The 14,708-nt window shown below is 47.0% G+C and overlaps 1 protein-coding gene across 2 annotated transcripts; it reads right to left on the minus strand.

The window, feature by feature from the left end:
- Nucleotides 1-679: 679 nt before the first annotated feature.
- Nucleotides 680-11,451, minus strand: CGRRF1 (cell growth regulator with ring finger domain 1). 2 transcript variants are annotated; one of them, XM_059475328.1, is made up of 7 exons: nucleotides 11,252-11,375; nucleotides 8,685-9,084; nucleotides 7,881-8,020; nucleotides 5,970-6,147; nucleotides 5,629-5,776; nucleotides 2,867-2,974; nucleotides 680-2,008 (listed from the first exon to the last, which is right to left on the minus strand). In XM_059475328.1, the coding sequence occupies exons 2-7, from the start codon at nucleotides 8,903-8,905 to the stop codon at nucleotides 1,658-1,660; spliced, it is 1,146 nt and encodes a 381-aa protein (XP_059331311.1). In that variant the 5' UTR covers nucleotides 8,906-9,084; nucleotides 11,252-11,375; the 3' UTR covers nucleotides 680-1,657. The 2 variants fall into 2 exon arrangements, with proteins under 2 accessions (XP_059331311.1, XP_059331312.1); XM_059475329.1 differs by lacking the exon at nucleotides 8,685-9,084 and having other exon boundaries at nucleotides 11,252-11,451.
- Between the last annotated feature and the right edge of the window lie 3,257 nt (nucleotides 11,452-14,708).

Consider the following 14,708-nt stretch of genomic DNA (forward strand, 5'->3'; position numbering starts at 1 on the left):
CCACAGACACCTCAGGGTGTCATTTCTGGTTGATACACAGTGCAAACAGCAGCCTGGTTTGTCCAGTAGTTTATTCTCAAGTTGTCCCTGGCCAGGATGGTCACACACAGTGCAAACAGCAGCCTGGTTTGTCCAGCACTTTATTCCCAAGTTGTCCCTGGCCAGGATGGTCACTTTGTTATCTTACAACCAGCCTGCTGATCACTGGCAGGAAATCTGTGGCTACAGGCATCAATTCCCCGCATCCATCTGTCCTTACAACTAACCATTACTCTTCCCAACAGCACCACCTAAATCTTTTCCTCAGATGTAATTGCCAGGAGTTCAGAAGCAGGGTCACAGCAAACAATATAAAAAAAGAAGGATGGAAAGGTGAACTTGGAATACCTTGGAGTGGGGGAAGCTTCCTTCCCTCTGGAGGTGTGCAGCACCTTGTGTGTACCCTGCCTGGAGCTGCAGGAGAGCAGAGCTGAGGATCTGGAGCACAGCTTTCCCTGCCTGAGCAGCTGTCCTGGAGCTGGATGTGGAGAAAAGCTGCAAGGGAACAAAAGGGAGGACAGAAAGCAGCTACTCCCCATTTCTACAGGTTCTAAGGAGCATTTTCCCTTATATGAGCAGATGTGAGACTCAGCCCATTTGTCCTTAGGAGAATTTGTCTCTCTTTAAAGAAACAAACCACTTTCTTTTCTCAACAGGTATTTTTATTGCTTTTGACACACACCACTGGAGTGAAAGGAAATAATTTTCTGCTATTCTTTAGCTTCTTCCTTTGTTAGAGCAGGTACATTTACATTTCCTGGGACTATTGATAAGGGTAACTGGTTAACTTGTTACTGATCATCCAAGCTGACCATGCAAGTGAAAAGAGTTGGAAATCTTTCAAAGCACCACAAAGCTGCCACCACTCTGGAGAGTGATTAACCAACATTTGCATGGAGAACAAGTTCTTACAGGCACTGCCAACAAGACTGAAAGTCTGTGTCACAAGATGTCATCTCAGGGGCTCAGGCTTGAAAGTGTCATCAACATGCAATTCAAGAATCATCAACAAAAATCTTTCCAAAGGGCTTTGGCTGAAGTCCCTCACACACAAATCCTCCAAACCAGTCAGAAACAGTGTCCTGAGCCCCACCTTCAACCCCCAGCTCCTGCCACAGCGCAGCCTTCAGCTACAAAATAAACACACACAGGGTTAACGCTGAAGAATATTTACTTTCCTTCATATGGTACATTCTGTAAAGTGCTAAGTTCCTAAATTATACCGAGTTAAAATGATACACAGCTCTAGTATTTTAAACACAATAAATATAGAATGAGCCTTGGGCAACTGCACTTGCAAGTTTTATTCTTTTTTTAGTAGACAGCCTAAATTTAGTAGTCAAAATAGCCTCCAACGGTGCTCCAAGAAAATCTAGGAAGCAGTTATAAATAAATTCACATCCTTCAGAGCTATCCTACGCACTTCTCCTGTCCACATTGCACGGGGAAGCAGCGCTCCTGTGAGCATATGGAGCGAGGAAAAATAAGGAAGCTGAAAATTACCCAACAAAAAAAAGCAAAATCCTACAAGTTAACACTACATATCCTCCCATAAATAGTCTGGCTTCCACATTTAATCTTAGTGCACATAACCCAGGTCTTTTATTTTTAACTCCTGTTAAAAAACTCTTCCAGGAAGAACATCTTGCAAGACACGGGTCGATTCATCCTCATCTTGCTCCTTTTTGCTGCAAAGTGGAAAAGACTCCTGCACGAACTGCCTGCACATGGGGCACTGCTGGAAATACCTGATGCAGCCATCACACAGGCACGTGTGTCTGCAGGGCAGCAGGACCCAGTTCACAGGGCCATTCTGGCACACCACACAGTCTTTGCTGTTTTCTTCCTGCAATTCTGGTTCATCTCCAGCCAGCCCAGCCTTTTCCAGCAGCCCTCTGTCAGTGCTGCTCTCACCAGGGAAGGTGTCACTGCAGGAGGGTGCAGGACTATTTGCAGACATGAAGAGTTGCTAAAATACATATAAACACAAATGTTTAGGAGTGAACAAACTCTTCCCCAATCTCTGCACATGCACAGGTGCAGTGGAAGTTCCAATGGATCCATTCACTGGGTCAAACAGTGCCAGACTCTGTGTCCTGGCAGCTGCCTGCCCTCCAGTTAAAGGCATTTCAGACACAAGAAATTACATAAAACAGTGGGAAAATATTAAAGATAAGTCCTCAGACCTTGGTTGTATCAAATCAATGTCATGCATGAAATTTAACAGAAGTGCTCAGGTTTTGAGCAGCTCGGGTTTGTTTCTGGTCCATCAGTCTCTGTGCCTAGAGGGATCCTCTATCTGTTCCTACCAAAATTATATCCACCATGCTGTCAAATCTGCTTCACTCAACCCATTCTGCTCTTGCTCATATTCCAATCCCTTGCTCCTTTTTTTGTCTTATTTTACATGAAGCGCAAATTCTTCTGGGCATGATTCCTAAGCATAGTGCAAGAAAAAGGAATTTTAAAAAGGTAAATTTCTTCTGAGGCTTTCCTGATTAAAAGGGAATTTTGAAGAAAGGAAATAGCAATTCTAGAAAGAAGAAGCATTCAACAGTGATTTTTTTCCTACTGCTTTACTAAGTGGACACTAGGACTCCTAGATTAGAAGCAGTTCATTTCTCTGGGAAATCCTGAATATTTTAATGGAAAATATTTCTGTACAGTAAGTTCCTGTGGCACTACTTAACTGATAAAATAATTTCAACTACCATCCAGTTCTTTGCATGACAATAGAAGTCTTGTACTAATTTAGGCTCCTGAAAGCCTACACAAGCTAAAGTTAACACTGTCATACACATGAAACCAGACTCTGTGTGTGGCTTACCTTCAGGTCATGGTATTGACCTTGAGCTAGGAGGAGATACTGATACAGAATTCGGCAGGAGAGTCTGTAGCTTTCATCAGGAACGTGAATTACAGCCACCATTGCAATCTACAAACAGAAAAATATTCTGTTTAAAAACTTTAGCACTCAGGCTGAGAGAACTGGGGGTGTTCACCCCAGAGAAGAGAAAGTTCCAGGGAAACCTTAGAGCCCCCTCCAGGGCCTGAAGGGGCTCCAGGAGAGCTGGAGAGGGACTGGGGACAAGGGATGGAGGGACAGCACACAGGGAATGGCTCCCACTGCCAGAAGACAGGGTTTGATGGGATTTTGGGAAGGGATTCCTGGCTGTGAGGGTGGGCAGGCCCTGGCACAGGGTGCCCAGAGCAGCTGTGGCTGCCCCTGGATCCCTGCAAGTGTCCAAGCTCAGGCTGGACAGGGCTTGGAGCACCCTGGGATAGTGGAAGGTGTCCCTGCCTATGGCAGGGGGTGAAATATGATCTTTAAGGTCCCTTCCAACCCATATTATTCCCTGATTCTCTGTTTTGCTTTGGTACAGCCCCTGACCTGCTTAATTCCTTAGACAATCAGGAATTCAACAATGTTGACTTGAAGCACTGATTAAAAAAAGAATAAATTTCAGTGGACAAGGGATAAACAGGATGTAGCACAAGAGAGCCCTTGGTGCTCCTTCAGCTTCCCCATGGAGCTCTTCTGTGGGCAGTTTACAGCAGAGCCCTGCTCTGGCTGCTCCCACCTCATGGAATTACACCCCAAACTGCAAAGACACCTGAGCAGTCTTCTCCATTTTCTCCCCTTCCCTCAGAAACACACAGACTGCAGTTTTTAGACTCCAAAAATCACTTAGAAGTGATTGGCTTGTAATCTGAGCAGGCAAAAGACAAATTTCAGTGGAAAGGATTCTGAACCCCCACAGGCTGACTTCAGATAATTCCTCTGGAAATACAAGCACTCCAAGCTTGCATGCTGTGCCTAACCACCCCCACCCTGCCCAAATTACGTAATAGCCTCTAAAAAGCTGGGAAAAAAAGAAAGTGAAATTCAATATTATTGTAGTTCCCAGAAGCTGTCAAAAGAGAAATGAAATATAGAAGCTGTTTTGCTTTAAAAAGAAATTTAAAGGCAAATTAGACTTGCACTTCAAAATCCACACATGGCTAATTAAATACAGAGTTCAAATGTGTATGTACCTACACATATGGATTTATAAGAACTGATTTCACTATTCCTTGGCAAAAGGGTCTTTTTTTTCTTTTCTAAATCACAGTGCCTGAGATCTAAGCTTCCACTTTAGCCATGACAGTCTTCCAGTAATTTCTGTACATTTATATATGGTCATGCTAATTTTCTGGATCTACAGGAAAATGATGGCACAAAACCAAGTAGGGATGATCTTGCCACAAAACCACTTAGGATAAAAATCAGATTACCCCCCCCCCCCCACCCCAGGAAAGAATCACTGAAACAGCATCCACAGTGATGGACACCCACACAGACCCCCAGATATAATTCAAAATGGTAATATCACACTGGCAAGGATCCATTTCCACATTCCATTTCTATTTTACAAGTTTGTTTCAACAAACCAGACCCAATTCTGACATTTGTCTGGCAAGGAGTTCAGGTGGAGTTACTCCTGACTGGATTTACAGATGTGTTCCTTTCCTCCAAAACCAGAGGAAAAATACCTCCATCACTCTCTTTCACCCCTTTCTTCTATGTTAGGGCTCAAAAGAGAGGTGTTACAAATTCATGTCCATGCTAATGTCAAATACATTCAAGTATTAAATTTAGAGTCTCTATAAAAAATGTATTAAAACATTAAAACACCTCAAGTGGGGACAGGAGGGAGGAGGGCAGTCCTAAAGTCAGGTGACAAGAAGCCAAGGACAGCCATCACCTGGAGAAGGGACAGATTTCTCAGGCACTGGTGTGATTGCAGGTGAATGCATGGAAAAGTGTTCAGCGGATTCAGGAAATTTGCTTCTGAATTCAGTTGTGCTAATGTTCAAGGAGCTGCTGCAATCAGATTATCAATCCAATGGAAAGATGGAGATAAAAGTGTGTCTCAAATCATTCAGAGTTCACCAATTTAGAGTTCATAAAGAGTATTGAACAGCATGTGGCAAGGCTGAAGCTGCTCTAATAGCAAGAGATTAGGAGGAGAGCCTTTTTGAGGAGCTGAGTATCTCCTATCAGCCTCAAGCCAGACTTTCATCCCTTCCTGGAAGTGCCCTGGAGTTGGCTCCTGTGAGACACCACCATGACACAGACCTGGGGCAGAAAGGTAATTTCTAGGTTTCTAATAGCCAAGTCAGCAACCGGCTCCATATCTGTGCCAGACACTTATTTAAAAAACCCTCCTGCCTTGCCAACAGAATCCAAGAATCTGTGTAAGTGCAAGAGCTCCACCACATGCCTGTGTGATCCCAGAATTCAGAGTAACAGGTTGCTAAACTGCCCCAATCCTCATTCCTCAGGGACACTGGCAGGCTGAAGCTTTGGAGAAATCACAACCATCTTTTAAATGCTGTAGTGAACAAATAAAGAGTAAGCAATGTTCTCCATTGCCTCTTCAAAGACTGAGGTTTGGAAGTTAAAGCTTTGAACTGCTTTATTTTGGAAAATAAGAAAGTGAGGGACCAAATTCTAGGGAACAGGAAAGTGAGGCTGCTTTTTTGAAGCCTCCCTCCCATTCAGACCTTAAGCACAGTGACCCTGAAATATACTCTGATATTACTTACAATATCATATATTTCTCTGTCTTCTTCATCTGCTAACGTCAGCAGTGCTACCAAGGGATAGCGAGCTCTAGGCACGGGGCCAAAATCCACAACTTGAGCATCTTCTGCTAACTGACAATATTTCTCTGCCTTGTCATTTTTTTTAATGCTTTGCCTGTGTCAAGGAAAACAATCAGTAGTTGCAATTGCAGACAAACATGACGTTTGCATAAAGAATATTTCTCATCGTGTTTGCTCGTAAACGAGTTGTGCCAAAAATCTGCAGCACATTTACCATCCTCAATGCTCCCCGTGCCAAAAAAATCAACATATTTTGTCAAAACAATTCAAAAAAAGGATACAAGTACTGCTGCTTGTAGAGGTATTCATTGTAGAGAGCATCCTCTAATGCCTGAGGAGTCTTTATCCTGAAGCAGTAGACGTGTTTCTGCAGAGCTTCATGGAGTTTCTGGACATTGCAGCCCCAGTAGCAGGTAAGGACACAGTCCTCCAGGCAGTCAGGTGTCAGTGTCACACCCCCTTGGAGAAAGGAGAGGGATTTCATTAACTCACCATGTGCAGGAATCCTGGAATTGCTAAGTCTAGATGCTTGAAGGGCTACAGGCAGAAAACACCTTCAGTGTCACAGATTTTTATCATAGAACCATAAAATCATAGAATGGTTTGGGTTGGAAGGGACCTTAAATCTCATCTTGTTCCACTCCCTGCCATGGCAGGGACACCTTCCACCATCCCAGGCTGCTCCAAGCCCTGTCCAACCTGGCCTTGGGCACTGCCAGGGATCCAGGGGCAGCCACAGCTGCTCTGGGCACTCTGTGCCAGGGCCTCATCACCCTCACAGGGAAGAATTCCTTCCCAATCTCCCATCCATCCCTGCCCTCTGGCAGTGGGAGCCATTCCCTGTGCCTGTCCCTACATCCCTTGTCCCAAATCCTTCTCTGTGCAATCTGTGCCTGAGTTTCACCACCCTCACAGGGAAGGATTTCTTTCCACTATTCCATCTATCCCTGCCCTCTGGCAGTGGGGAGCCATTCCTCCCTGTCCTGTCCCTTCAGGCCCTTGTAAAAGTCTCTTCTAGGCTCCCTTCAGGTACATTGGGCCGCCCCTAAAATGCTAAACACTATAAAGTAACAAAAATTATTTATCAGTATAAACAATTCTGATGGTTTAGATTCAGCTTAGTGTTTATAAAAGTCAGTGGGGATGAGGAGATAAAATGGCTGATTAACCTCACAAAAATATCACATGCATTTTATGAAGGGTAAATTTTAACTTCTGGTAACACTTTAGACACTCGTCGGCAGATCCAAGAGCCCAACCTCAGCCCAAAGTCCATTCCCTCCTGAGATAATGGCAGTAATTAGATCACTCAGCTACAAAACTCTCTGTGCTCTCAAAGAATAAGGCTCTTGATCATGCAGAGGGAGGAGTAAAAGGCCGTCTATGCTCCTCATTCTTTTTTCAAAAAAACTTCTAAACACTTTCTGCACAAACAGGAGCAGGAGAGCTCAAAGCTCCTGAAAAATCCCAGTTACCTGAATTGTTGGATTTATTGTGGGGGGGGGGTTATGTTGAGGGAGGGGGAAATCTGCTGCAGCCCCTCCTCATGCATGGGAAGGCGCCACAGCTGTGGGGTGGAAGAAGCTCAGCCTTGCTCACTGCTCCCCAGTGATGCAGGACATTAATTCCTCTCTGGGTGATTTCAGGAATGATGGGGTGGCTTGAACTCTGATCCAAACAGATATTTAAATTCAGTTTCCATTGGAGAACAGATAGAAAAAGAGAGTGATGATTTATTTTTCTATTTATTAAAAATAGTGCACTTCCAAACACTGCTGAAGATCTGGGCTTAGATTTAAGTGGGTGGCACATGTTCCATAATGAATTCTGTACAATTCTACAATTCCATGAAATTTATAGAAACGCCCACAGTGGTTGGTAATTTGCAAATGTTTTAGTTACTTAAAGATCTGTAATAGCAGGAAGTGTTCCATTAATGAGAATTAAAATGCACCTTCATATCCAAACATTTCACTTTTAAAAACACCACATTTATAAACTGTGTAAAAGCTTATTTCTGTTGGAAGGGAAGTGTATTTCTGATGAATTATGATAGAGAAAAAGGATGAGAGCAAAAAGACGATCTTTAAGGTCCCTTCCAACCCAAACTATCCTATGATTCTAGGCAGAAAATGGAAAGCACCAAGTTCAGGAATGCAAATTAACAAAAACCACGTAAGAAATCCACTGACTTGTTACTGAAGCTGCAGCAGGATTATGGATCTCCAACCCAAAAGGATTTTTCACTTGTCTCATCCGCTTTTTCAATACCCTTGTGCTGGATTCTGCCTCTTCTGAGTTCCTCAGAATGACAGGAACACCCAAACCAAACCTAGGAGACACAAAACAAGAATGAATGGGTTCAGTGTTAGTGTTGAAATGTTTGATTTTTTTTGTCAGTTCTAAACAGCAAGCAGCAGAACAAACAGAGGTAGCTTGGCTTTCCAGAATATCTGCCAGGATGCATGGATAATACATCCTGCCATTTGGACTTCAGCTGTTTGTCAGAAGGCACGAGTCTGCACAGTGATGCAGGGAATCTTTAAAGGGGGAATATTTTGCTCTGGGTTTCCACAAAGGGAATAAAATGAATGAGAGTTGTCGGTGCCCTCTAGTGGTAAAGGCTTAGGCCAGAACTTGCTCCCATCTGAGTCCTGCAAAAGTGAGCACATTCCGGTATTACCGCGCCTGAGTGGGCGCAGCTGGTGAGAGAGAGACGGTGAATCTTGTTTCTTGAATCAGAAGGCTTGATTTATTAATATATGATATAATACATTATAGTTATACTAAAAAGAATAAGGAGAGAGGTTTTGCAGAGCAGCTAGGCTAGCTAGGAAGAGATAGAAAAGAATTCACAACAAAGCTGTGGCCAAGGACTCAGTCCCCTGGCTTGCACTGGTGATTGGCCCTTAATTATAAACATAAAACATGAACCAATCACCAATCAAAATAGGTGCCCCTGTTGCATTCCCCAGCAGCTGATAATAATTGTTTACCTTGTCTTCGGAGGCCTCTGGGCTCCCGAAGACACAGAAATCCGAAAGAAAGGATTTCTGTGGAGAAATGTCTGCGACATTCCGGCTCCTCCAGTGAGCAGGGACACTTTGCACCAGCCCAGGCTGCTTCCAGCCCCATCCAACGAGGCCTTGAACAACTCCAGGGATCCAGGGGCTGCCACAGCTTCTCTGTCCACCCTGTGCCAGGGCCTCATCTCCATCACAGCCAAGAATTCCTCCCCAATATCCAACTCAAGCTGCTCTCTGTCTGTTTAAAGCGTTCCTTCCATGGAAACATTTGCACTTCATCAGTGGCATCATCGAAGGCTCTTGGCCATGACTGATTTGAGCACAGCTCCCTCTGCCACGAGGGAAAACACCCACAGTGACATTCCTGGGGCTGCAGGGGAGGGAATACCCCAGTTAAACATCCCACAAAGAAACCTGAGGCAGCAGCTGCTTCCCTTCTCCAATACCCAAACCTTATCAGAGCCCATCTCTGCAGCCCTGTTTTATACCAGAATCTGCCTGATTGTGGCAGAAAATCCCTGTTCCTTGGAAATTTTCTTCACTGGATGAAAGCAACAGGATTATCCTCATGAAAAGCAGCAAGATAAAAGAGCCTCTGGCACAGTTCTAGCAGCAGCTGAAGGCATGGAGGCCTTTCTGTTCCACAGTCAGATGTGGTTTTCTGTAAATTTTAAGTGTAGGAAGGATGAATAAAGATATAGGTTTTATTTTATGATCTAAGAGTCCAGATCATTACCTGGTAGAGGAGAACATTAATTTATTCAGAGCAATGCTGCCTTAGAAAAAGCAGGAATTTCCAAGGGTTTAGTTAATGAATTAATTTTCTGCAGAGCCAACAGGGGCTGAGCCTTCAGCTCCACCCAACAGGAGCATTCCCCTCCAGATAAAAATACAATGCCCAGGTAATCAATGTAAATTCCACCTCACCCCTGTGCCCAGGGCACCTGTGGGACTGGCTCTGAAAGCTGCCTGTGCATTAACCTACTCGGACAGTGAGCAGAGCCACAGGCACGCAGAGCTGACACAGGAACAGACACTCCTCCCATCACTGCAAGGCCTGACAAATGAGAACATGAACACTCCTCAACAGTCGGTGCTCTTCAGGCTGACTGACACCAACACAAACACATCATTAAAGAAATTAATGCTGAAAATTATGGGGCAGCCCAAATGCCACTGCAGCAATAGATCAGGTATGCTGTGCTCCAGTGGCAACATTTGCAATTACAGTGCTCTGTGTGGCAAATGAAAGATTTGAGTTGTTTTCCTGAGCAAGTTCAGGAGCACTCAAGCTGTAACTGCAGCTGCAGGCACGGGAAAATCCCTTGGAGGCTCCTGGACATGGCCATGGCACAGGAGAATTCCAAGGGAGCAGCAAATGCCTCTGAGCAGCTGCCCACACATTCACCTGCTGGTATGTGCAGAGCTCCTGGCTACAGCTCCTCCTCGATTAACAGGCCCCAGGTTTGAAGAAAAAAATGCATATATTTCCATAAACTGCAGTAACACCTAGTGCAGGTGCAACTGGAATCTCTGATCCTGAAAAGAAAAAGCCTTTGGACAGTCTTATGTACACCCTGTACCCAAAAACACCAGTGCATACAAGTTAGGATCTTGTAGCACACATCTATTTCAGACCTTTTTGAGCAGGGACTGCCAGAATTTACTACAAGTAGATAAATAATGATTAAACTGGCAAAAGGATCAGTGGATAGGGATAGATGAAGATTCATCTAAATCATGGCTCAGTATGATAATTTTTTAAAGATAGCTTTATCACCAGCACTTTGCAGATATTAATGTGGAGCCAATGTGAGGAAGTTCAACAACTCCAGTTTTATTTTCACCACAAGCCACACAAGTCTGCTGTAGCCACAATTTCTACATGAAAGATTTTGACTGCCAATCAATGCTCTGCTCTTGGCAAGTACCAGTATTTACATTTACAGCCACTTCTGAGGGTTAGGGACATTCAAGGAGCCGCTTCTGAAAAAGGCAACAGCGGCATTTCTGTGTCACCCTCTCAAACACAAGCAGAATCCCTTTCACTCACCGCCCCTCGAGACACTTCAGGAGATCAGTTCACAGATTCACAGAATCCTGTAGGTTGGAAAATACGCCGGCTGCACCCAGGGAGCTGTGCAGGGCCACAGGGTCCCCCTGAGCCTCCTTTTCTCCAGGCTGAGCCCCCCGAGCTCCCTCAGCTGCTCCTGGCGCTCCAGACCCTTCCCCAGCTCTGCTCCCTTGCCTCGACACACACACATAGCTCAGTACACACAAACGCATTGTTTGCTAGTATTATGAATGATATTACGAAAAGCATTAAGAAAACACTTCAGTATTACTAAAATAGAAACGAGCTTAACAGAAATACATATAATTTCTTTTTAATTTTTTTTTTTTTTGCTCGTTTAGAAGCCTAGGAGTGTTTGGGCTGGAAGGGACCGTTCCAAGCCACTATCATGGGCCTGGCCTTGCTCCCCCTCAGCACAGCCCAGGCCCCCTCGGCCGAGCCCCACCGGCCCCCGAGCACTGACCAGCCGAGAACGAGCGCGCTGGTGACGAGGAAGCAGACGGACACCAGGGCGATGTAAAACAGCGGCGAATACTCGTACAGCGTAACCAGGAATACGGCAGCCATCGGCCTGGCCGCGCCGCCCTCAGCCTGCGACTGAAGCCGCTGCCCTCAGCCTGCCAGGGACGGGGTGGAGCCATGGCGGCACCGAGTGAAGCCGCTGCCCTCAGTGTGCCAGGGACGGGGTGGAGCCATGGCGGCACAGAGCGAAGGCGCTGCCCTCAGCCTGCCGGGGACGGGGTGGAGCCATGGCGGCACAGAGCGAAGGCGCTGCCCTCAGTGTGCCAGGGACGGGGTGGAGCCATGGCGGCACAGAGTGAAGCCGCTGCCCTCAGCCTGCCAGGGACGGGGTGGGGCCACGGCGGCACAAAATGAAGGCGCTGCCCTCAGCCTGCCAGGGACGGGGTGGAGCCATGGCGGCACAGAGTGAAGGCTCTGCCCTCAGTGTGCCAGGGACGGGGTGGAGCCATGGCCGCACAGAGTGAAGGCTCTGCCCTCAGTGTGCCAGGGACGGGGTGGAGCCATGGCGGCACAGAGTGAAGGCGCTGCCCTCAGCCTGCCAGGGACGGGGTGGAGCCATGGCGGCACAGAGTGAAGGCGCTGCCCTCAGCCTGCCAGGGACGGGGTGGAGCCATGGCGGCACAGAGTGAAGGCGCTGCCCTCAGCCTGGGACAGGGCAGGACCATGGCAGACACAGGGTTCCAGGGTTGGCACAGACACAGGAAACGTCACAAATGAAATAATATGTCGCTGACAACTTTATTGAAAATTATGACAAAAATCAAAGTATCATTTGTATCCATAGACTTATAACAATATTGATTGTTTCTATCAATTCCTATATTTATAGCCATTATATATTCTGTGACCTCTATTACATGAAATATGACCTATACATTTTATAGAATACAGGTTACAATATACTCTTTGTTACAGTATTAAATTATACCATATTATATATCATATACATACACATATTTTATATCATGGACATATAAACTACATATATTTAATATAATACACTGCTACGTAATATGTTTTTGCAATACAAATGAAAAAAAAGTGTCATTCCTGACTAATAAATTTATATTTCCCTACAGTAAAACTCTAGTACTACATTTTTTCTAGCTTTTACGTCTTATAATTGAATATTATTACAAATAATACCGGTTAATTTATTGTACAACTGCATTGTTCAAAAAAAAAAAGTTATCTAGATAAAATAAATATATATTGTTATTTCTAAACTTTTCCCCTATTGCAATCCAGGCACATCAGTCTGGCCCAATCCTCTTTCAAATACCTCCATCCAGGACCAAGTGCAATGTTATGGCAGGGAAAAGCACTAACAGATGCAGTTATTAAAGATACAATGACGAGATGGAGCGGATTGGGGCAGGGTGTGTCAGGAGCCCTGAGGCTCTGCCCCGGCGCAGGGCTGTGCTGGGCAGCAAGCGCAGCTCTGTGCGCTGGCTGCTCACAAAGATGTGCGGCTCGCCTTGGCCAGCCCAAAGAGCATCTCCAGCAGGAAGCTTTTCTTCACACAGGCCACGGCCTGGGCTCCTCCAAATGCCTGCCCTGCCTACCTTCAGCATGTTGTTTGTGACCCTATTCATTTGAATCAGCTGGGCCATTTGCTTTTCCATTGCTTTCATTGTCCGGCGCATTTGCTCCATTTCTTTGAATCTCATTTTAAGGAGCCGCCTTCTCTGCTCAATTTTCTCTTTCCTCCTTCTGGCCTTTTCCTGAGCTCTCTGGGCCGCTGCTCTTTGACTCCTGGCCGCCCTTCTGCGCCTGAGCCACCAGCCCACAAGCATGAGCAGTGGCTGAGCAATTTGCCAGATCTGGGGCAGGCACTGCAAGGCAGCCAGGAGCCGGGGTCCCCAGCCAGGCTCAAGTGGCTCTGGGGTAGCCGGTGTCATCTCCTCTACAGGGTGCTGGTACCCCAGGGGAGCCAAGAGCCAGGGTCCCCAGCCAGGCTCAGGTGGCTCTGGGAGGGTCGGTTTCTGTGTCTCTGCATGGTGCTGCTCATCTCCACGAAATCTGTTCACCACAGACAGTGGGAACGGGAAGATGAGCAGCACAAGCACAGCCAGGACTAATCTGTCCGCCATGGTTTCTGCAGGAGGAGAGAGACAAGGGTTTCAGTGGGGCTACCAAGGGACCTTGTGGGGGCTGCAGTGAGGCCTGGAGGCGCAGGGATGTGAGGGCAGGGAGCAGAGGGCCCCAGGCAGCTGGCAGGCAGCAGGGCCTGTCCCAGTGGGCCAGCAGCAGCCCCAGGCCCTGGCCAAGGCGCCGGCCCCAGGGGCTGGCCCTGGATGCAGGGGGACAATGCAGGCCCGGCTGCGGCGCTTGTGCCCCGGCCCTGGCCCGGCCCAGCCCCGCCACGTGCGCACTCACCGCTTGCCCAGGCTGTGCTGGGCCAGCGTTCCCTGTGGGGGCCTTTTCCAGCTGCCCCCATTGTGACACGCTGCCCCTGATGTCACAGGGGCCAGGGGCATCACAGCCCAGCCAGCCCTGCCCTTGGTCCCCAGCCCAGCTCTGGGGCTCCCAGTGGGCCCAGCAATGAAAGCCCCGACACCCAGCAAGTGCAGCCCCTCTGGGAGGGAATGGGCCCCAGGGGCTCCCTTCACAAAGCAGGCAGAAGCCCATCTTGCTGACCACTTGTCAAAGAGAAAAACATATAACCACTAATGTTGAATATGTTGCATAATATCAACTATGAAAGCACCAGAATTGCTTTTCTCACGGTGCTTTCTGAGTGAGATTCAGGGGGGCTTGCTTCAGTTTTTTCTTGCTTGATTATTCCTGGATCCAGCCCCTCCAAGACCTCTGTGAAACCTTCCCATTATCAGACAAAAGAGATAAGGAACTTTAGCCAAAACACCTCCTGCCTCCTTCACATCAAGAAGCAGCAGAGGAGCAGTTCTGGCAGAAAATTTGTGTGGCTTTGCACAAGAGCTGAACCCCTGTGTTATTAGGGAATGCTTGCTCCTGTTGTGCCAAAATGCTCGAGCAGGGGTGAGAATCTGGTGTCAAAGTGCGTTCATGTACTCCATGTTGCACAGGACACCCGCGTGCAGGAACACAGAAAAATTCCCTCAGAAGGGATCTGCTGTGGCAAGGCCCCTCTGGTTTTCTCCTCCATGGAGCAGTTTGCATGCAGAGTGTGGGCCCATATTACCTCAGCATCGTCCTCCTCATCCTCGTGGTCCCCTTGCAGAGCCTGAGCCCCTGTGCTCTGTCAGGGCCCCTGGGCAGGTGGGACATTCCCAGAGGAGAGGGCCCTGCTGTGTCCCCATTCCCTCTGTCCCTTATGTCCCTGTGTTCAGGAGGGCACAGAGAGGATGGGGACTCCTGCCTGCCCCGTGTCCTGTCTGCCTGTTGGGCCTGTCCCAGGCTGTGATTCCTGTGCTGTG

This window comes from Ammospiza nelsoni, chromosome 6 (genome assembly GCF_027579445.1).
Source record: "Ammospiza nelsoni isolate bAmmNel1 chromosome 6, bAmmNel1.pri, whole genome shotgun sequence".
NCBI lineage: Eukaryota > Metazoa > Chordata > Aves > Passeriformes > Passerellidae > Ammospiza > Ammospiza nelsoni.

Bases quoted from the DNA above. Each gene is read 5' to 3' on its own strand.
- CGRRF1 (XM_059475328.1), bottom strand. From the start codon at position 8,905: ATGGAGATGAGGCCCTGGCACAGGGTGGACAGAGAAGCTGTGGCAGCC. The intron at 6,148-7,880 runs GTCAGTGGATTT...CCTTTCTCCAAG, and splicing joins TGCTGCAGCTTCAGTAACAA to GGGGTGTGACACTGACACCT. The intron at 2,009-2,866 runs GTAAGCCACACA...TATGTATTTTAG, and splicing joins GTCAATACCATGACCTGAAG to CAACTCTTCATGTCTGCAAA.